Source organism: Cherax quadricarinatus, chromosome 71, assembly GCF_038502225.1.
Source record: "Cherax quadricarinatus isolate ZL_2023a chromosome 71, ASM3850222v1, whole genome shotgun sequence".
Classification (NCBI taxonomy): domain Eukaryota; kingdom Metazoa; phylum Arthropoda; class Malacostraca; order Decapoda; family Parastacidae; genus Cherax; species Cherax quadricarinatus.
In genome coordinates this window covers 16,294,551-16,317,419 of record NC_091362.1, presented here as the reverse complement: position 1 = coordinate 16,317,419, position 22,869 = coordinate 16,294,551, and the positions used below count along the sequence as shown (strand labels likewise).

At 41.6% G+C, this 22,869-nt stretch overlaps 1 protein-coding gene across 2 annotated transcripts in view; it reads left to right on the top strand.

The window, feature by feature from the left end:
- The window catches only part of LOC128700340 (uncharacterized), a 31,775-nt gene extending 13,440 nt beyond the window's left edge, over positions 1 to 18,335 (top strand). Inside the window, exons 2-8 of one of the 2 annotated variants that reach the window (XM_053793449.2) lie at positions 6,590 to 6,760; positions 9,006 to 9,161; positions 11,197 to 11,310; positions 12,181 to 12,264; positions 12,813 to 12,944; positions 13,457 to 13,578; positions 13,995 to 18,335. In XM_053793449.2, the coding sequence (XP_053649424.1) occupies positions 6,590 to 6,760; positions 9,006 to 9,161; positions 11,197 to 11,310; positions 12,181 to 12,264; positions 12,813 to 12,944; positions 13,457 to 13,578; positions 13,995 to 14,118 (903 nt within the window). In that variant the 3' untranslated portion in view covers positions 14,119 to 18,335. The remainder of the gene's footprint in view (positions 1 to 6,589; positions 6,761 to 9,005; positions 9,162 to 11,196; positions 11,311 to 12,180; positions 12,265 to 12,812; positions 12,945 to 13,456; positions 13,579 to 13,994) is intronic. The other variant, XM_053793451.2, reaches the window with a different exon arrangement.
- The last annotated feature ends 4,534 nt before the right edge of the window (positions 18,336 to 22,869 follow it).

Here is a 22,869-nt window from a genome sequence, read left to right as displayed (position 1 = left end):
CAATACCATTGGTAGTACACGATGGTATCCAGAAGGTGTACCTGCCTCAGCTGGTATCTGCCAGCCGGTGATTCTGGAATGGTAGGCTGGTTGAGCCACCAGATTTCCACGCCTCGGGGAGGAGGTACCGAGGCGACGCTTGGTAGTTCGTTGACCGCAAAAAAGGAAAGCAGACCAACGATGGGGAGCCAGGAAGATGAGAGTTCCGCTTCGGTGCAACTAGAGATCCCGGACGCTTCTTAATGAACCTGGACGCTTCTTAGTGAACCCGGACGCTTCTTCATGAACACGGACTCTTCCTAATGAATCCAGATCCACCCTAATGAACCCGAACTCTTTCCTAATGAACCCGGATCCTTCCCAATGAAACCGGACCCTTCCTAACGAACCTGAATCCTTCCTAATGAACCCGGATATTTCTTAAAGAACCCGGACGGTTCTTAATGAACTCAAACCTTAATGAACCCAGGTTCTCCCTTACGAATCCGGACAATTCCTAACAAACCTGGGTTTTCCTTACGAATCCAGGTTTTCCCTAACGAAAAATAAGAGCCCGAAATTAAAAAAAAAAATAAAAAAAATATGAAGGAAATCAGAAAAAAAAGCAGCCAGAGTAAATTCACTTTATTGCTTTAGTGAGGATGATGACTTTTCCATCACCCGCGTCACAGTCACTGCCTTAAATGTAACAGTCTCTGCCATGGATATATCACAGTCACTGCCTCGGTTATATCACAGTCACTGCCTCGGTTATATCACAGTCATTGCCTCAAATATAACAGTCGCTGCATCAAATATATCACAGTCGCTGCGTCAAATATATCACAGTCGCTGCGTCAAATATATCACAGTCGCTGCGTCAAATATATCACAGTCGCTGCGTCAAATATAAGTCACTGCCTCGAATATATCACAATTGACTTTAGTGTTAACACACTAAGATAAATTATTTTATATTATACAGTATATTAAAAGATACTTTAGTCTTATTTATACATTAAAGTGTTCCCACATCTATCTTGTAAATGCATATATATATATATATATATATATATATATATATATATATATATATATATATATATATATATATATATATATATATATATATATATATATATATTATATATATATAATGTGTGTGTGTGAGGTCTTTATATACAGGATAGATGATTCCATCCTTTTCATGTAGAGTTCTATGAGGGGACTAAGAGTTGCGCGTCACATTCCTGCGTCACACTGCTGCCGTTATCTGAGGCGCAGGTAAGAAAGCCAAGTGTCGGGAGTACCTATGGCGTCACTGGAGTAGGAAGACCCCTGGTGAAAGTTTTAACATCCGGGTGGGGGGTGAATTGAGCAGGCCAGCGTGATTCAGGTCCTTTGGCCAGTGGGATTCAGGTCCTGTGGCCAGTGGGATTCAGGTCCTGTGGCCACCGTGATTTATATCCTGTAATGAGCGTGATTCAGGCCCTGTTGTGAGCATGAGTCAGGTCCTGTGACCAGCCTGGGTTAGGTTCTACAGTGTACTTCGTCTTGCTGGGTGTATATAGGGCCACCGACAGCTGACGGCGTATCAAGCCCTGGCCGTGCGGACACCAGCGCCAGCGGCGCATAACTTGGTAAAAGCTGGTATTACTATGTTCATCGAGGAAAAAAATCACCGCTAGATACTGATCCTCGTCGAGAAAGTGGTACTTAGATGTTGCGGATATTTTTATTAGCGGCGTTTTTACCTACACGGAGAGAAACGATGGGGTTATTAAACGCCTCAACTTCACTCGACTGTCGTTTAATCCATCTTGTCGGCTAATATCATTCCAATTCGTCCCATTAACAAGAGGTATTTTCAAGCATAGCAAATCATCTTACAGAAGAGACAGCGAACAAATGGAAAACTGGAATAAGGAAAAGGTATCTGTATAACGTATTAAAAGTATCTTACCAACCATACCACGGACGGGAATTGAACCCGCGATCAGACAGGACTCGTAGCAATGGCTTCAAGTTGGAGAAATTTAGATTTAGAAAGAATATAGGAAAATACTGGTTTAGCAGGTATCACAGCAGTGACAGCGGTCAGTACTGCAGGTATCACAGCAGTGACAACGGTCAAGACTGCAGGTATCACAGCAGTGACAACGGTCAGTACTGCAGGTATCACAACAGTGATGCTGTTACGTCGCTCTTCCTAACACAAGAGAGCTGAGGACTGATACCTTGACTCACGGAAGAGGATGCCTGAGAAGAAGACTGTAACGTGCCTCAAAGAAGACTGTAACGTGCCTCAAAGAAGACTGTAACGTGCCTCAAAGAAGACTGTAACGTGCCTCAAAGAAGACTGTAACGTGCCTCAAAGAAGACTGTAACGTGCCTCAAAGAAGACTGTAACGTGCCTCAAAGAAGACTGTAACGTGCCTCAAAGAAGACTGTAACGTTCTTCAAAGAAGACTGTAACGTGCCTCAAAGAAGACTGTAACGTGCCTCAAAGAAGACTGTAACGTGCCTCAAAGAAGACTGTAACGTACCTCAAAGAAGACTGTAACGTACCTCAAAGAAGACTGTAACGTGCCTCAAAGAAGACTGTAACGTGCCTCAAAGAAGACTGTAACGTACCTCAAAGAAGACTGTAACGTACCTCAAAGAAGACTGTAACGTACCTCAAAGAAGACTGTAACGCACCTCAAAGAAGACTGTAACGTACCTCAAAGAAGACTGTAACGCACCTCAAAGAAGACTGTAACGTACCTCAAAGAAGACTGTAACGTACCTCAAAGAAGACTGTAACGTACCTCAAAGAAGACTGTAACGCACCTCAAAGAAGACTGTAACGCACCTCAAAGAAGACTGTAACGCACCTCAAAGAAGACTGTAACGTACCTCAAAGAAGACTGTAACGCACCTCAAAGAAGACTGTAACGCACCTCAAAGAAGACTGTAACGTACCTCAAAGAAGACTGTAACGTACCTCAAAGAAGACTGTAACGCACCTCAAAGAAGACTGTAACGCACCTCAAAGAAGACTGTTGATACAGATACAACCGGGTTAAGAGGAAAACAGTTGTTGATACAGCTACAATTAATTAATAACAAAAATCACGCTTGAAGGAGTTACAACAGAGTTAAATACCCATAAAATATAATAGTGAAAATTTGATTAACTGGGTTTAAAGCTTCTCAGTACACCAGGATAATTTAATCTATATGTAACCTGCTCACCGCCAGCCAGGATTACTTTACTCCTTAAATCCAGGGATTAAAATAAAGTGTCTGTATAAATGCTCTTAGAGATATATATCTCACGATGTATGCAGTATATCCTGTTAGATAGGTTAGGTAGGAAACAGGACAAGTGTTTCCTGCCGCGCTCCTTAAGTGTATGTGACCTGACCTGGCTAGGTTGGGTCATTAGCTTAAGCCGGTGGGAGACTTGGACCTGCCTCGCATGGGCCGGTAGGCCCACTGGAGCTGTCGGTCATATAAATGAAGCCTTTTGCTGGCGCACCAATCCACATCTTTTAAAAATTAAGGAGATAGTTATAAACACCACTGATGAATACTGCACATATTGAAAACTATGTAATATTCTGTACTAAAGACGTTAGAAGGATTTTCGAGGATAAACTATTTTAGTAATTTTAATGTTTTTGATTGCTGATTTATCTCCTATACGGCGTAGTCTCTCTCTCTTTACACAGGGTTTGACAAGGTTAGGTTAAGGATCCCTAGCTTTATTGACAAGCTATTTACAAGTTAAGGATTCCAAACTTTATTGACAAGCTAAGAGCTGTTACCTACATCAGCTCATTTGAAAGTATTTTTATTGTTATGAAACATACAAGTAGTGAACAGGAAGAAGTTGGAGCCTCTCTCTCTCTCTCTCTCTCTACTGCTTTATTTCGCAATGTTTCGCGGAAAGAAATGACGATGCTGTTGCAAGTGAAAGTTGGGTGTTGTTCCCGGGACATGACATGCGTGTTACACTCATGACACGCCTGACTCATGTCCGCCAACGTCAACACAGAAGAGAGAGAGATGGAGAGAGAGTGAGAGAGAGAGCGACATATGGTGCGTGAAATAGCTAATACCCAAGTGCTATTGTTTCGTCGAGGCGAGAAAATGTGAGGGCATGGTGGGTGATGGTGGGTGATGGTGGGTGATGGTGGGTGGTGGTGGGTGATGGTGGTGATAGTGGGTGATGGTGCGTGATGGTGGGTGATGGTGGGTGGTGGTGGTGATAGTGGGTGATGGTGCGTGATGGTGGGTGATGACGGGTGATGGTGGGTGATGGTGCGTGATGGTGCGTGATGGGTAATGGTGGGTGATGGTGAGTGATGGTGGGATGGGTCACGCAGGAGTGGGTCTTGGCTGGACGGGGCGGGGCACGGTACTGTCGGGCGGAGCAAGGTACTGTCGGGCGGGGAGGGGCGAGGCGGGGCAATACACTACGGAAGGACCCGCTGACAGCATCATAATGATGCTAATGACAGAAAGTATATGACGATGACGCTGCTATATGGAAATGAGTGATGCGCTGACAGCATGCGTGTTGAGAGAAATGGCTATACACACAGAGGTGTATTTCTCTCAGTGTATATATGCTGAGAGTTTATTCTTATACAGATAACCCGCATATAGGAGAAAGAAACTTATTTGTGTATTGTTCCAGTCACAGCATTGTGTCTTTTTGCTCTTAAAAATATTCTTGTCTGGTGATGCAAAGGTTACGTGCAACCTTAATGACGCAGTGTAGTCGATAACCTTTAAACCCCATTAATCATCTAAAATCCGATCCCAGCTTAATAGTTCATTTCTACTAAGACCTAATATGTGGTTTATGGCATTTTATTGAGATGTTTCGTCCACCCGGATCTTTATCGATTCTCACAGCCTCAGAAGGTGTGGGAAGAGACATAGGAAGATCGCAAGACGATGCCTTTGGTGGAAACATAAACACAAGACTCGTACTTGAGTGGTAAAGCGCTGGACCTACAACATGTCAAGGCTACGGTTCGAGTCCCGATCCATTCTTCGGGTTGTTCGTTGGCAGTCGTTTATTACGACTGAGTTTATGATTCTCAGTATATAATACCAGTGATACTGAGTAAGTCTTTGTTTTTGCTACAGTGAGATGGTCTGAGAAAAATTTGGGATGTACTTTAGAAGTTAATTTTTGTCGCGGTCAACTCTTTTTGACCTGCTTTATGACCTCGCTCTCGTATTTTTAGGGGTTCAACGCTTCCGCGGTTTGGTCCTTGGTGGATCAAGACTTGATCATCTAGGCTCTTTCTGCTGGCTACATGCAGTCCAACGTGTTAACCAGAGCCGGCTGATCAGGAAATGATTTGAGGAACTTGTCAATTTCTCTCTTGAAGACAGAGATTTGTTCGTAATTCACCTTATGCACGAAGGAGGGGCGTTGAAAATTCTTGGACCTCTGACACTTTCAAGTTCCCTCTCTCTTTCTCTTATCATACATGTCGAATCCCTGCTTTATATTGGAGGTATTTTGCAACGTCATCCAAAGGTCTTGCTTTCATAAGGAGTGATTTCGGTGTACAGGTTTGGGATTTTCAAGGTGTGACTTATGATGTACCTGTCTTGTATACGCTCCACGAAGTACAGTTCAAGTGACTTCAAGCGTTACTAATAGTTCTGATGTTTGATTGAACGTACACGAGTAGTGAAAAGTTGTTGAACGTTTTCTAACTCAGTAATCTCACCTGCTTTGAAGGGAGCCGTTAGTATCTCCGTATCTGGTAAACAAGTCAATCAACAATACACCGCGAACATCCACTACCTTCATAGTTATTTATTTTACTATCGTGCCATCATTAATAAATTTTCCTAGCGTTGTTTGCCAAAGGGCAGCCTCCCTCCAGAGTCCATCCATCCCTCTCTTACAGTGCGTCACATCTCGTCCTAACATTTACATCCATACCATACCATTACAACCATTCTACCATAGAATATGAGAGGAAATATTGCTAACTTTTATTTTCACTATGGCTGGTTGGTTAATGGGGTTTAAAATCTATCGACTTCACTTGGGTCATTAAGGCTACAAGGTAACGTTTCACCATCAGACAGGAATACTTTAATCCCTAAAATAAGGATTAAAGTAAACTCGGTATATATATGCTGAGAGAAACACCTCTCGGTGAATGTATCCCATGTGTGGTATATACCTTGGTAATAGATACCGACAAATTGGTTTAGAAAGAAATATGAACAAACATTAGGACATATTTATTAGAAAACGTTTCGGTCCTGGAACCTTGATCACTTCTGACATACAGAGGTTAAAACGACAATATAAATAGGCAGAGGGTGAGGAGTGACACACAGTGACCTGAAAAATACCATAGAGGGATGAGGACTGATAGACAATGTGATCACGTGACTCCTGTGTTGTCATGTGATGCTTTGGTTGAGTATTATGTATGCTAATGTTTTTAAAAAATCGTAGCTTCCAATGTTATTTTCAATGGTGTTGGTGCCGGCGATTAGCGAGGCTTCCAGACATATCCCATGTGATGTACCCGATTTCGTAATTTAGAAAATTAACTAGAGCCTCTTGTTGTTCCTGCAGATGACTCGTCAGATGATCGGTGCCTCCCTGTTGGTGCTGCTAGTCACCTCCCTCATCGCCACTACCTTCGGCGCCTCCGTCGAGGCACAGGAGGAGGCGCGCAAGTTCGCTGCGAAACCCAACGACATTAAGAAACAGCAACAGCTCCAACAGCAGGCTAATGTTAAGCAGGTAGGAGTCCGTGTCCCACTGGTTCAGCAGGTAAGAACAGCTGTAGTGCTATTTACAACTACGTCTGGCAGCAAGGAAGACATCACCATAACACGAATAGTTGGTAACCACACGCTTGTTAAAATTTGAGGACGAGCTGTTAAGCAGCTAAACTGTTCTTCTAATTAGAGAGAACGTGCGGTTACCGACGACTTAAATGACTACGATGTCTCCCTTGCTGTCTTATATTTACCTCTTGTTTATGTAGTGTCGTTATTAGTGGTTGAAGAATTACACACTTTTGCAACATTTGGAAACGTTTTGCCAACAAGCGGATTCCTCAGTCCAGTATAAAAGTGAATGGTGGAAGATGAGAAGGAGTTTGAGGTGATCAGTCCCTCAGCCTAGAGTCGATGTATTCAGTCCATCTTGAGAAAAGTAGTCAGGGCTGAGGGACTGATCACCCCAAACTCCTCCTCTTCCACCATTCATCTCTGTACCGGACTGAGAAAGCCACTTGTTGGCGAAACGTTTCCACAATAAAAGCTCCCAAACATTGCAAAAGTGTCTCATACTTCAACTTGTCGGTTTCTAACTCATTTACATCATTAGTAGTTAACTATGTATAAATAAAACATCTACGTTAGGCTACGTTAACCTAAACTAACATAAAAACACTAAGAGTTAACTTTTGTCACCGTTTAAGCGTGCAAAAAAATAGGCTCGCTATAATGCGTGCGAAAACGCCCGTTCTATTGGGAATAGAAATTGATGTAACACTTGTTAAGTTACAAGTTAGTAAGTGTTGTCAGGCAGCCAGGAACGATGTCAGCTGACATCAGTGATAAGTGAGACTGAATGAGGAGGATCACATCCCACTTATGTAATGATGATAGACATTGGTAGGATCAGATCCCACTTATGTAATGATAATAGACATGGGTAGGATCAGATCCCATTTATGTAATGATAATAGACATGGGTAGGATCAAATCCCACTTACGTAATAATAATAGACATGGGTAGGATCAGATCCCATTTATGTAATGATAATAGACATGGGTAGGATCAGATCCCACTTACGTAATAATAGACATGGGTAGGATCAGATCCCACTTATATAATAACAATAAAGACATGATCGGTGATAAAAAAAAAGAAGAGACGACGATAATTATTATTTAGACACGAAAAATAAAGCATTGTTGATGGAAAAGTACCATTTCCTCGAAGTTCATGTCATTCATGGTTAAGGTGAATCAATAAAGACTCAATGTAAATGCGCCTTTTTGCTTTTTTCACTATTTTTTTTATCTTAATAAAAATCGTCTTTTTTATTTTTTTTAATTAATAAAGTCGTCCTCAACGTTTTCTAAAGTTAATAAAGTCGTATTTTATTTTTTAAGTAAAAACAGTTGTCTTTTACCTATTTCATAGCCATTCATACCTAGTTAAGTAGTCGACTGACAACATCGACTCAAGGCTGAGGGACTGATTACCTCATTCTCCTCCTGTTCTTTACGATTCTCCTTTGTATGGACTGATGAAGCCACTGTGGCGAAACGTTTCCTCATTAAAGTTACCCAAGTGTTGCACATGTGTCTAATTTATCAACATGTCAGGATATATGGCTGCTGGGATCGTGGGGGCGTTGACCCCCGGAACACCCTCCAGGTATACTCCCTCTAGGTATATTCCCTCCAGGTATGCTCCCTTCAAGTATATTCCCTCCAGGTATATTCCCTCCATGTATATTCCCTCCAGTTATACTCCCTCCAGGTATGCCAGTCTTTGTATGATGACCAACTTGTTGGAACTTTTATGGCTATATGTGCGAGACCTTCCACCGGCTTTCCGGTCCACCCAGTAAACAAAATTACAGATCACATTACAGATATAACAGCGGGACTTCCAACACAAGAACATAAAAATACATGAATGGAGGAGCACTTCAGCAGGCCTACTGGTCTAACCTCTCCCACGTACATACCTCTCCAACCTATTCCCATGTATGGGTGGTGTGAAGGCGAGGCTGAAGTGAATGGGTATTGGACTACCACCTCATGTATGGGTGGTGTGAGGGCGAGGCTGAAGTGAATGGGTATTGGACTACCACCTCATGTATGGGTGGTGTGAGGGCGAGGCTGAAGTGAATGGGTATTGGACTTCATGTATGGGTGGTGTGAGGGCGAGGCTGAAGTGAATGGGTATTGGACTTCATGTATGGGTGGTGTGAGGGCGAGGCTGAAGTGAATGGGTATTGCAGGTGAAGCAGCAACAGCAGCAGCAGCAACAGCAGCCTAGCGACGGAGGGTTCAAATGGGGTAACCTAGTGGGGTTGATCATGCAGCTTTTCATCGGAGGACCTCATGCAGGACCCCATGCAGCCTCAGACAAGATGGACTACATCACACAGCTCACGGTGAGGCTGTGTCCAGTCACCTCAAACACTCGCATCACACCCAAAAGGAAAAGCAGCTGAAGGATCACTTAAAATAATCGTCCCACCTCGAGAATAACAGTGAAATTTAACTATGCAAATTCTTGACGTGTCGATTTCTCTCTCTCTTTTGTACGTAAACAAACGCATCAACCTTACCTACGCCTGGTAAAATTTACGTAATTATGTGGTGGAAAATGGTGTGGTGATACTGACAATATGCGGAAAAAAGGCACTAATGTACTGTTCAGGACATTTGTTACAGGAAACGTTTCGCCACTAGGACTGAAGAAGCCATTAGTGGCGAAACTTTTCCTCTAACAGATGTCCTGAATTGTACGTGTCTTTTTCCACATGTAATAGGTTAAAAAAACACTGAAGACAACACTTATTGGGCGAAACGTTGCCTTAATAAATGTCTTGATCATGGCATCCATGCCTTTTGACCTGCAACTTGACGGTATCACAATACCACATCTACTCGACTCACGAAATCGTAATGACACGATTGCAAACAAACCATACCCCGGCCGGGATTGAACCCGCGGTCTGGAGTTTTGAGACTCTCTGACCGCGGGTTCAAACCCGGCCGGGGTATGGTTTCAATACCACATCTACCCTACACATATTAAAATAATTACATTTTCTTAACCTATCTTAAGAATTTGCATAATTATATTTAAAGTTTCCTTCCTTGGGAATGTGAAATAACATTCTTCGACAAAAGTTATGCAAATTTTTGATATGGCAGATTTTAGTTAGACTTCAGAACTAACCTATTAACCTAACCTAACCTTAATCAAATTTATATAATATAAAAAATAGCCTAATGTGTCTAAACCTATTAAAAAAAATTTGCATAGCCTTAAAAGCTTTCCTTATGGGTGTGTAAATTGTGGTGATCTTTGACAATCCAGCCTCATTAAAAACCCTGGTTTATAAACGCATAAACCGCTGAAAAAAGACCCGTTTGCCTAATTAAACCAGCGTTGATTTTTCCTACGTTCTCACCGTAAGGCTGTGTCGACACGGCAGCTAAAACACAATACTCGTCTTGGTATTTTTATCAATGTGTTTGCGTTGTTAGAATCGGTAAATTTTGGTTAAATTAGGGAATCCTCGTCTAAATTAACCTAATTCAACGTAATCTAACGTAACGTAACCTAAATTTAGTCTAACCTAACTTAAAGCAATCTAGTCTAACCTAACTTAAATTATTGTAACCTAACCTAACCTGATTTAACCTAACGTAACCTAACCTAACCTAACCTAAAGTAACCTAATACAATGTAACGTAAGCTAAAGTAACCCATTATAGAGTAACCTAACCTAAAGTAACTTAATATAAAGCAATCAAATGTAACCTAACTTAAAGTAACATAATCTAACCTAACACTGTAACATAATCTAACCTAACTTAAAGTAACATAATCTAACCTAACTTAAAGTAACATAATCTATAAGGAACTCGTCAACGAGAGTGAACGTCAGAAAGCAAATGGTGTAAGTTGGCGTACGTTACTTTTTCAACGCTCCTTAAATCGTTTATAAACTACAGTTTTCTATGAGAGAACAGGATGGCTGCGAAACATCATGACAAACCAACAACTTGCTAACGAGAACTGGACAGCGTTTCGGCCCCACTATTATTCGTTTCGACCCAGATTGGTCGAAACGTGATCCAATTTTCATTGCCAATTTGTGGGTTAAGAGTGAATAAGGGATAGGATATTGTAGAGGGGGGCATATTAAAACGTTATTATTATTATTATTATTATTATTATTATTATTATTATTTCTATTATTATTTCTATTATTATTATTATTATTATTATTATTATTATTATTGTTGTTGTTGATGATTAAGACACACGTGCAAGAGATAGGTATTTTTATTGTTAAAACGCTTCAACAATAAATATACTAAGGGTTGCAGGTGTCTTAATCATCAATTTGTCGGTATTTTATACCATTTTCAACATTATTGTCGTTATTATTATTATTAATATCCCTTCAGAGTGGAGAGTTCTCCTGGTCAAGAGTGTTCTCCCTGGGAGTGCAGATGCTGCTGAGTCTGCTGGGAGGAGATAACTCTGCCATAGACAAGATGGACGGTGCATCTCCGGTTGAGGTAAATATTATGCAATGCCATCTCATGGAACGGGGTACAATTGGAACCCATGTCCGCCCATGGTTGGAGCCCTGGGGTGTAATTTTAAAGAACAGGTTTACCATGGGATCCAATCCTCCTTGTTCCGTAAGTTGTTTACATTCGTTTTATTTCTTTCGCTAGTCATCCGTTATCCAATAGATCACAGTACCTGTTGGGATCAATTGAGACTAATGCTATATGGATTTTTTTAAAGCGATGACCCCGCCTCGCTCGTCGTGTTAAAGTGTCCTGGTTTATTCGAATTTGTCAGTATTCATATACCAGTTTATTTGCAAGACCTGTTGAGCGAAACGTAGTCCCGATAAAAGATATAGGTTTGCCTATGGGGATCTTTATACCATAATTTGGTGAGTGATACCTATTTACAATGCTGGAGATAGGTCCATAGCTTCAAATTATAGGCTAATTAACCTAGCTTCAATTGTGGGAAAGTTGTAATAAAGTTGGTAGAATTACCGACAATATGTAAAGTAAAAGGACACAAGTGCAACTAATGTGACATTTTACTGTGGCAACGTTTCGCTCTCCAGGAGCTTTTTGCGAGTTAATAAAGCTCCTGGAGAGCGAAACGTTGTCACAATAAAATGTCACATTAGTTGCACTTGTGTCCTTTTACTTTACATGTGGGAAAGTTGATGGCACCAGTATAGAGGAAATTCGAAGCCATCTTGAAAGATATTTGATCAATGAATCTCAGCACGGTTTTACAAAGTGACATTCTTGTATCACCTCTGCATGCAACGTGCACGTCTGGCAAATACTGGACGGCGTTTAGCTGTTCATGTTAGATGAAATACTGACTATTCATACACCGGCTTCTTCTCACAGAGCATCCTTACCGCAGTGATCTCCTACCTGACCGGCTCCAACGACCCTCAAGAAGTAGGAGTGATGGCCAAGCAAGCCTCAGAGGTGAGTGATGATGGGAAGCCACCTGTGTTTTACTCGTATTCTGCATCTAAGTGACGTACTGTCTACACTATAACGAGATTTCACTGGGACAACGTCTCGCTCCGTGTAGAGCTTCACCAAGTCGTGACCTGATTAGGCTCTACAGAGAGCAAAATATTGTAACAATAAAAGTTTGTTTCTGTACTTGTGTCAGGGCCCAAGTGATTTGCCGATTTATATACAATGCTAATTATTTTCTGTGTTATTCTCTTCCTGCTGATTATTTTATGCCATGTCCAAATGTATTTTTTTTTGTACAATGACACCTAGAGGGCTTGTGCAAGGTATGGAACATCACGTATAATTCCCATTTCCACGTGTTTTATGATCTGGGTATGACACGTCTTGACATCCAACCTCCACACTCCCTGTACACGATGACCCACACAGAGGTTTAGAGGACAGAGGATCAAGCCTCCACTACTCTTTTCACTGACTGATCCACATGAATCAAGTGCTTCTCTTAACATACAATAAAAAATAGATGTTACCCTGCCCTCCGGTTGCAGCTCTTCGGCCTGGTGGTCACACTTCTGGACGCCCTCCGCACCAGTTTCTCCCAGAGGTCCTTCGAAGCTCGCAGTCTTGGTTCCTCGGATCCCCTTGCTGACGCCGCCGTCGCCGCCACCACCATGCTGAAGGTAGGACCTCTACTAGCTTCTCACACTTCGGGTTTGCATCTAGAAGGAATAAAAACATATGAATATAATATATGAATATAATAATAAAAGAGAAGAGCTATAGTAGATCTACTGGCTATATGCGGCAAAAACTCTCACTCTGAACGTGTTCACTGGGACTTGATCCTCTTTTCTGCAACATTACAAGCCATACCACGGGCGGGGATAGAACCCGCGATCAGCGACGGTCTGGAGTTTTGAGACTCTGATCGCGGGTTCTATCCCCGCCCGTGGTATGGTTTGTTTGCAATCGTGTCATTACAACATTACAAGCTCATGATGTTGATGCAACGTGAGCTATCATTGCAGTAAACCTATTGGTCCATACTAGTCCAGCTCACGCCTAACTTTTCCCACTTATAGGTATGTTCAGCCCACCCTTCAAGTTACCCCTAAACATCTGCTTCATTGCTCCTACAAAGCAGCTTGCTTCACTCCACAACTCTATATTAATGCATCACGTGTTTCACCAGAGCTACATCAAGACCTACGAGACTGAGGACGATGTCTGCATGCAGAAGTTCCTGTGCGAGGCCAACTCTGACTGTGTCTACGGCACCGGCGACACTGGTTACCTCTTCTGCCAGATGGGAACGTAAGCTCTCCTGGTCTCCGCTCGTGGAGACAAACCACTCAAAGAGCACCAGTCACAATGTCTCGGAGTAAATGTTCTTAAATATATGTTTAGGCAACGTAATTTTATTCGCGTATTGCTGTAATTTATTCGTCGGGGGAAATCTTCTGAAGCTGGACTTGATGATATGATGACCAGCTACGTGGGAGTATCTTAGAAACTGTGTCTATACTGAAATGGTTGTCCTTGACTTAAAGTCACTCCAGAGTGATTTAGAATTTGTAGTACAGCACTTGGCTCTCTTCGTGACTGACCTAATTTTTTAAATGTGTATTCTTTAAGATAATTGTTCTTCGTAACCTACTAAGTATTCTACTTGACATTGTTCTCCTTCGGGGAAATCTAACTTAGCCTCTCACTATCTGGTTCCTCTGCAGGTACGGCATGAGCTACATCCTAGAGCGCTCTACCTACACTCCCTTCGAGATCTACAACGACGCCGGCAGGAGGGGACGCGTCGGAGAGAACTGTCAGGAGATCTTTAACGAGTGCAACTTCTAAACTAACCTCTTCTTCCGCTAGTTCAAGACGACCGTGACTACCGGAGATTCGGGCTTCGGACACAGACCAAAATCGACGCCACAACAGCAGCTTCTGCCGTCACTTTCCTCACAAGATCAGTGCTTGGCTTCATTGTCTGCCCACTTTCTCAAAAAAACATCAGTATATGGCTTTATGACTGACCAACGCTAGTAGTACCCTTTTTATTTGATTTTACAGCAGTGATTGCCAAGCTGCAGTGTGTTAATTCTATATAGAGTGGAGCTTAAAGTTCCATGTGACAGAGGCATAGACTGTTGCTAGACGTGCAGTGTCCCCCAACACACCGACACTGAAGACCAACGACTAACTACTAGCTCTCACAGTTACGACAGCATTATGACTACCGGCGGACTCCTTATTTCTAGAGAATGTAACTTATATGACATAAATGTTAACTATATATTTATTTATATATATTTATTTATTTTATTTTTTATTTTGTTTTCCCCGTTTAGAAAGATAGGAAATAGGAGAGTTATCGTCTTAGTTTAGATTATTTATTGGTAAATTATCGTAGGTCCAGCTGCATGATTAATACACTCAGGTCTACAATACCTACAAGTTAAATAATTAGACATATGTGCTACATCTGGCTATCTTTATTGTAAACGTTTCACCATCCAGTGGCTTCATCAATACAAATTCAAGGACATAGTGGGAAGCTGTAGAACTGTATACAAAATGTGAGGTAATCTGTCCCTCAGCTGAGGGACAGATTACCTCGTCTTTTGTATAGAGTTCAACAGTCTTCTCATTATGTCCTTTAATGCTTCCCCTTTAATAATAATAATAATAATAATAATAATAATAATAATAATAATTAGTGATGCCTAACCTTCCTCAGCCCTGGAGGGCGAAACGTCTACAAGTAAAGACGCCCAGATGTTGCACATGTGTCTAATTCTTCACACTCAGGTGTCAGGCCAGCCTATCACCCCTGACACGAGGCCTAAACCTGACACTAGCTCTTTGACACTAGGCCACTAGGCCTTGTGTTTGACACAAAGCCTCCCCCCCGACACTAGGCCTACCCCTGATACCAGCCCTTTCTTTGACACTAGGTCTACGTCTGTCACAAGCTCTTTGACAATAGGCCTGCACTTGACACCAGCCCTATGCTTGACACTAGGCCTACAGATGACACTTGTCCTATACTTAATAGGCCTACACCTTACACGGTCCTGTGATTGACACTAGGCCTACCCGTAACGCTTGCCCTTATGCCTGACACTAGTCCTACACGTGATATAAGAGTTATGTTTGACAGCAAGCCTATACATGACAAGGCCTATGCTTGACACTAGGCTTGCATATGACACTAGGCTTATGTTTGACATTTGGCTAATAACTAATATATACATTACCCTTAACACTGACTCAAAAGATGTCTCATATACACGGACTGACTTATTGACTCAACAACAATAACTTACTGACTTACATGACTCAACACCACTGATTTACATGACTCAACGACACTGACTTAATGACTCAACAACACTGACTTAACTGACTTATATGACTCAACAACGCTGACTTACTGACTACATGACTCAACACCACTGATTTACATGACTCAACGACACTGACTTAATGACTCAACAACACTGACTTAACTGACTTATATGACTCAACAACGCTGACTTACTGAATTACATGACTCAACAATGACTTAATAACTCAACAACACTGACTTACATGACTCAACAACACTGACTTACATGACTCAACAACACTGACTTACATGACTCAAAAACACTAACCTAATGACTTACATAACTCAATAACACTGACTTACTGACTTGCATGACTCTACAACACTGACTACTGACTTACATGACTCTACAACACTGACTTACTGACTTACATGACTCTACAACACTGACTTACTGACGTAATTACATGACTCAACAACACTGACTGACTGACTTACATGACTCTACAACACTGACTTACATGACTCTACAACACTGACTTACTGACGTAATTACATGACTCAACAACACTGACTGACTGACTTACATGACTCTACAACACTGACTGACTGACTTACATGACTCTACAACACTGACTGACTGACTTACATGACTCTACAACACTGACTTACTGACTTACATGACTCTACAACACTGACTTACTGATGTAATTACATGACTCAACAACACTGATTTACTGACTTACATGACTCAAAAACACTGACTTACTGATTTACATGACTCATCAACACTGTCTTACTGAGTTACATGGCACAACAACACTGACTTATATGACTCAACAACACTACAACACTGACTTGCTGACTTATATTACTCAGCAACAGTGACTTACTGACTTAACTCAGACAACACTGAATTATGACTTACATGACTCAGCAACACTGACTTACTTGGCCCAGCAACACTGACTTACTTAGCCCAACAACACTGACTTACTTAGCCCAACAACACTGACTTATATGACTGAACAACACTGACTTACTTGGCCCAGCAACACTGACTTACTTAGTCCAACAACACTGACTTACTTAGCCCAACAACACTGACTTACATGACTGAACAACACTGACTTACTTGGCCCAGCAACACTGACTTACTTAGCCAAGAACACTGACTTACTTGGCTCAACAACACTGACTTACATGACTGAACAACACTGACGTTATTACTAACGCTGACTCCTTAGGGACTTAACAGCAGAGACATTATCACTAACGCCACCTAGCATCATTACCAACGCTGCAGACAGGACCTGGAGGTGGGTTGGCCAGAAGGGCGGGAGCTGGATGCTGCGGTGCTGGTACAACTCTTAGGGATCAGGAATCAAACCTGGCAGGATGGGATCACAGATAGGGAGCTGGGACCTGCGCTGACCGTCTCACTGTCACACTGACATCTAGAGTTGCTACGTATTACACTAAGCTCTCTTATGCAACTATTGCATATAGTGCGATTTTTTGTAGTTGCAATTGAAAAGGTCGATTCAGAATTGAAAAGTACGTATTACGACCTTGTCACGTTCTCTTAAATTTTGGATGTACCTTTCCAATCTAATTTACAAGAAATTCACTATTTGTGATACAGTAAGGGAACTTACTGTATTCCAAAGGACCCTGGACGTTCTACAGCTATAATACAATAACAAGTGACTTCTAAGCGACTGTGGAACTGAAAAAAAAGACAAATTGCCCTCATACCTGCAGTTGTAAATCCCGGAGAGCCCTGGAGACCATCCCCATAAACCCACAGCTAATTGAGATGTTTTAAGTCAGTGCCAGTTTGACGATTAGTCTTAGCGTCATGAAAATGAAAAACTCTGAATCCAGAGATAGTTTAGTGATGCTGGGGACTGATGGAGATGGTGTCCGGAGGAATAAATGTTGCGGTTTTCCCCTCCATCCCCCAGTGTTGATGAGGAGGGACGAGGGGGTGCTGCTCTCTGCTGTAGACCTCAATACCTGACACATGACCTTGAGGCAGGGAGCCACCACCACCACTACAGACAAGGTCGTCTTCCCGTGTCGTCCCGACACAGGAAGACTTACGACCACAGATTCGGGCAGTCTCCCTCCACCCATTCCGTCCTTTGCCTCTTCTATTTATTTATTTGTTAAGTTTATATATTCTATATTTGTTCCCGCTGGCGGGCTATAACAGGAATTTAAAAATTACTCCCCAAAAAAATATATATATATATGTATGTATACTAAGACAAACTTTGTCGAAAAAAAGGTCTCTTGGGAGGCTCTTCTGAATATAGATGTAGATTATTAAAAAAAAATACGAACGTCCCACCCGATATACACATGAACAGGACTTGTATTATCGCATACTACGTTATAATACAAGATACAACGTGTTTATCGCAACAAAAACAAAAAAACAAATACTGTTATCAGTCTTATAACGTAGGATAAGGTTAGTCTCGGCCACACACACACACACACACACACACACACACACACACACACACACACACACACACACACACACAACAGTTACATAGAAACAACAATATTTACCCCAGAGTTAAACACAGTAGAGTTACAGCACAAACTAACTGTTGACACAGGTGTCTGTACACAGGTCCTGCTCACAGGTCCTCCTGATAGTTTCTGTTCTCAGGTCCTGCCCTACACGTTCCTTATCTTGCAGGTCCTCATGACAGGGCCCCCATTCTCACACAGCCTCATGATAGGGCCCCCATTCTCACACAGCCTCATGATAGGGCCCCCATTCTCACACAGCCTCATGATAGGGTCCCCTTCTCACACAGCCTTATGACAGGGCCCCCATTCTCACACAGCCTCATGACAGGGTCCCCCCATGCTCACACATCCTAACGACATGTCCCCATGCTCAGATGTCCTCGTATAACCTGGATTCAGCTCCTTGTGTCAAGATTATCTAGTTTTGAGGATTTTGTAACAACACAGGTCAACATCCTCTTCACGAGTCCTGGTGGCAGGTTCCCCAGGTAAGAGGTGCACCCGAGGCACATTATTATTATTATTATAATCAAGGGGAAGCGCTACTTATACAGCGCCTATGTGCATTCAGGCTTGCTGGAGCACAGATCCAATTTCCTAAATCAAGGTCACCAACATCAAGCCTCAGGGGACCCGAGGCACAGAAGCAGCAAAGGTGCGAAGAAGCACAACGAATATTGAAGGACTGCTGAGTGAGATTGGGACATAATCTACACCTCTGCCCACTGTCATGTTTAACCCAATAAAACACCCACACTTACTAACTCTTTCTTACCCCAAGTCCAGAAAAAAATATAGACATGTAATTAGTGTATGCGTGTTTTTATTTTATATTTTGTTTTGTAATCTCCCTGGTGGATCGCCCTGCCTTGGTGGGTCGCCCTGCCTTGGTGGGTCGCCCTGCCTTGGTGGGTCGCCCTGCCTTGGTGGGTCGCCCTGCCTTGGTGGGTCGCCCTGCCCAGGTGGGTCGTCCTGCCCAGGTGGGTCGTCCTGCCCAGGTAACATTTTGTGCACATGTGCTACAACCCTCACATAACTAACAACTGACATGATGAACCGGACAAGACAACTGTAACAATGACAACTACAGTGCAACCTTGGAACGACAATATCAGACAAAAAGACGGTAAGTGTGGCATGACTGACTATAAGACAAGGTACGATAGCTGTAGAACTACTGTACAAGACGAGGTACGATAACTGTAGAATTATTGCACAAGACGAGGTACGATGACTGTAGAACTACTGTACAAGACGAGGTACGATAACTGTAGAACTACTGTACAAGACGAGGTACGATAACTGTAGAACTACTGTACAGGACGAGGTACGATAACTGTAGATCTATTGTACAAGACGAGGTACGATGACTGTAACACCACTTTACAGTAAGACAGTGTACGATAACGGTAGCTGTACTGTAGGAGACGAGAAACAATAACTGTAGCTGTACTGTACGAGACGAGAAACGATAACTAGCAATACTGTAAAATAAGACAAGGTACGATAACTTTGTAACACTGTACCGTGAGACACGGTACGATAATTTAACCTCCTTAATATGATAACATACAATGACTTTCAACACATTTGTAATAAGTACGACGCTACTGTACGACAACCAAGGCAACTATGAGAACCATGGCGATCATAGCATGAAAATACAAATACTGCGCAACTAGGACTATTGTATATATATTAGCCTAATCCAGCCAAATATATTTCAGATAAGTTTACAATAATTTAATAATAAACAAACACAATGCCATATAATTTTTTCGTTAGGTTCAGAATGATTTTTGTGAAATTATTAAATACACAATTTTTCGCTTTCCTTATTCGGCAAGAAGAACGTTGCTATTTAAGCCAAACTCGCAAGTCTTACCTATTCGGCACGACATTATATATATATATATATATATATATATATATATATATATATATATATATATATATATATATATATAAACATGTGTGTGTGTGTGACAGTTATGACAACTGAATAACAACTATGACAACTGTGTGTCAGCTATGACGCGACTATGACGGAAACTGTATCACTTCTGTATGACAGTTATGACACAACAGTGATGGCAACAGTAACAACAGTGATGACACCTATGACACAACAGAATGACAACTATATGACAACTATAACATAACAGAATGACAATTATATGACAACTATGACACAGCAGAATGACAGCTATATGACAACTGTGACACAACAGAATGACAATTATATGACAACTATGACACAACAGAATGACAATTATATGACAACGATGACACAACAGAATGACAACTATGACACAACAGATGAAAACTATGACACAACAGAATGACAACCATGACACAACAGTGATCACAAATGTATGACAACTTTGACACAACAGAATGACAAGTGTATGACAACAATGACACAACAAAAATGACAACTTGTGAAAGCATGAGGCAACAGAATGGCAACTGTATGACAATCGTGAGACAACAGTAACGACGCCTCTATGACAACTATGACACAACGGTGATGAAAACTGTGACACAACTACATGACAACTGTGACACAACAGTGATGACACCTGTGACACAACTACATGACAACTGTGACACAACTACATGACAACTGTGACACAACAGTGATGACAACTGTGACACAACTACATGACAACTGTGACACAACAGTGATGACAACTGTGACCCAAGAGTAATGACAACTGTGACTCAACAGTAATGACAACTGTGACACACCAATGATGACAACTGTGACACAACAGCAATGACAAGTGTGGCACAACAGTAATGACAATTGCGACACACTAGTAGTGACAACTGAGACACAAAAGTAATGACATCTATGACACAACAGTAATGATAACCGTGACACAACAGTTTACCTGGAGTTTAACTGGAGAGAGTTCCGGGGGTCAACGCCCCCGCGGCCCGGTCTGTGACCAGGCCTCATGGTGGATCAGAGCCTGATCAACCACAGTAATAACAACTGTGAGACAACAGTAATGACAACTGTGAGACAACAGTAATGACAACTGTGAGACAACAGTAATGACAACTGTGAGACAACAGTAATGACAACTGTGACAACAGTAATGACAACTGTGACACAACAGTAGTGACTGTTGTGACAACAGTAATGACAACTGTGACAACAGTAATGACAACTGCGACACAACAGTAATGGCAACTGTGATACAACAGTATTGAGAACTGTAACACAACAGTAATGGCAACTGTGAGACAACAGTATTAACAACTGTAACACAACAGTAATGACAACTGTGAGACAACAGTAATGACAACTGTGAAACAACAGTAATGACAACTGTAACACAACAGTAATGACAACTGTAACACAACAGTAATGACAACTGTAACACAACAGTAATGACCCATTGTGACACAACAGTAATGATATCTGTGATACAACAGTAATGATTGTGACACAAAAGTAATGACTACTGTGCACAACAGTAATGACAACTGTGACAACAGTAATGACTGTCGTGACACAACAGTAATGACAACTGTGACACAACAGTAATGACAACTGTGACACTTTAGTAATGAAACTGTGACACAACAGTAATGATAACTGTGACACAACAGTAATGACAACTGTGACACAATAGTAATGACAACTGTGACACAATAGTAATGACAACTGTGACACAACAGTAATGACAACTGTGACACAACAGTAATGACAACTGTGACACAACAGTAATGATAACTGTAACACAACAACAATGACAATTGTAACACAACAGTAATGACTATTGTGACACAACAGTGATGGCAACTGTGACACAACAGTAATGACAACTGTGACACAACAGTAATGACTATTGTGACACAACAGTGATGGCAACTGTGACACAACAGTAATGACAACTGTGACATAACATTAATGACAACTGTAACACAGTAATGACAACTGTGACACAAGAGTAATGACAACTGTGACACAACAGTAATGACAACTGTGACACAAGAATAATGACAACTGTGACACAACAGTAATGACAACTGTGATACAACAGTAACGATAACTGAGACAACAGCAATGACAACTGTGACACAAACAGTAATGACTATCGTGACACAACAGTGATGACAACTGTGACACAACAGTAATGACAACTGTGACACAACAGCAGTGACAACTGTGACACAAACAGTAATGACTATTGTGACACAAGAGTGATGACAACTGTGACACAACAGGAATGATAACTGTAACACAACAGCAGTGACAACTGTGACACAACAGTAATGACTATTGTGACACAACAGTGATGACAATTGTGACACAACAGTAATGACAACTGTAACACAACATTAATGGCAGCTGTAACACAACAGTAATGACAACTGTGACACAACAGTAATGACAGCTGTAACACAACAGTAATGACAGCTGTGACACAACAGTAATGACAGCTGTGACACAACAGTAATGACAGCTGTGACACAACATTAATGGCAGCTGTAACACAACATTAATGACAACTGTGACACAACAGTAATGACAACTGTGACACAACAGCTATTGCAACTGTAACACAACAGTAATGACAACTGTGTGTGGCATAGCAGTAATGACAACTGTAACACAACAGTAATGACAACTGTGAGACAACAGCAATGATAGCTGTGACACAATAACAAAGGCAACTGTGGCACAACAGTAATGACAACTGTAACAC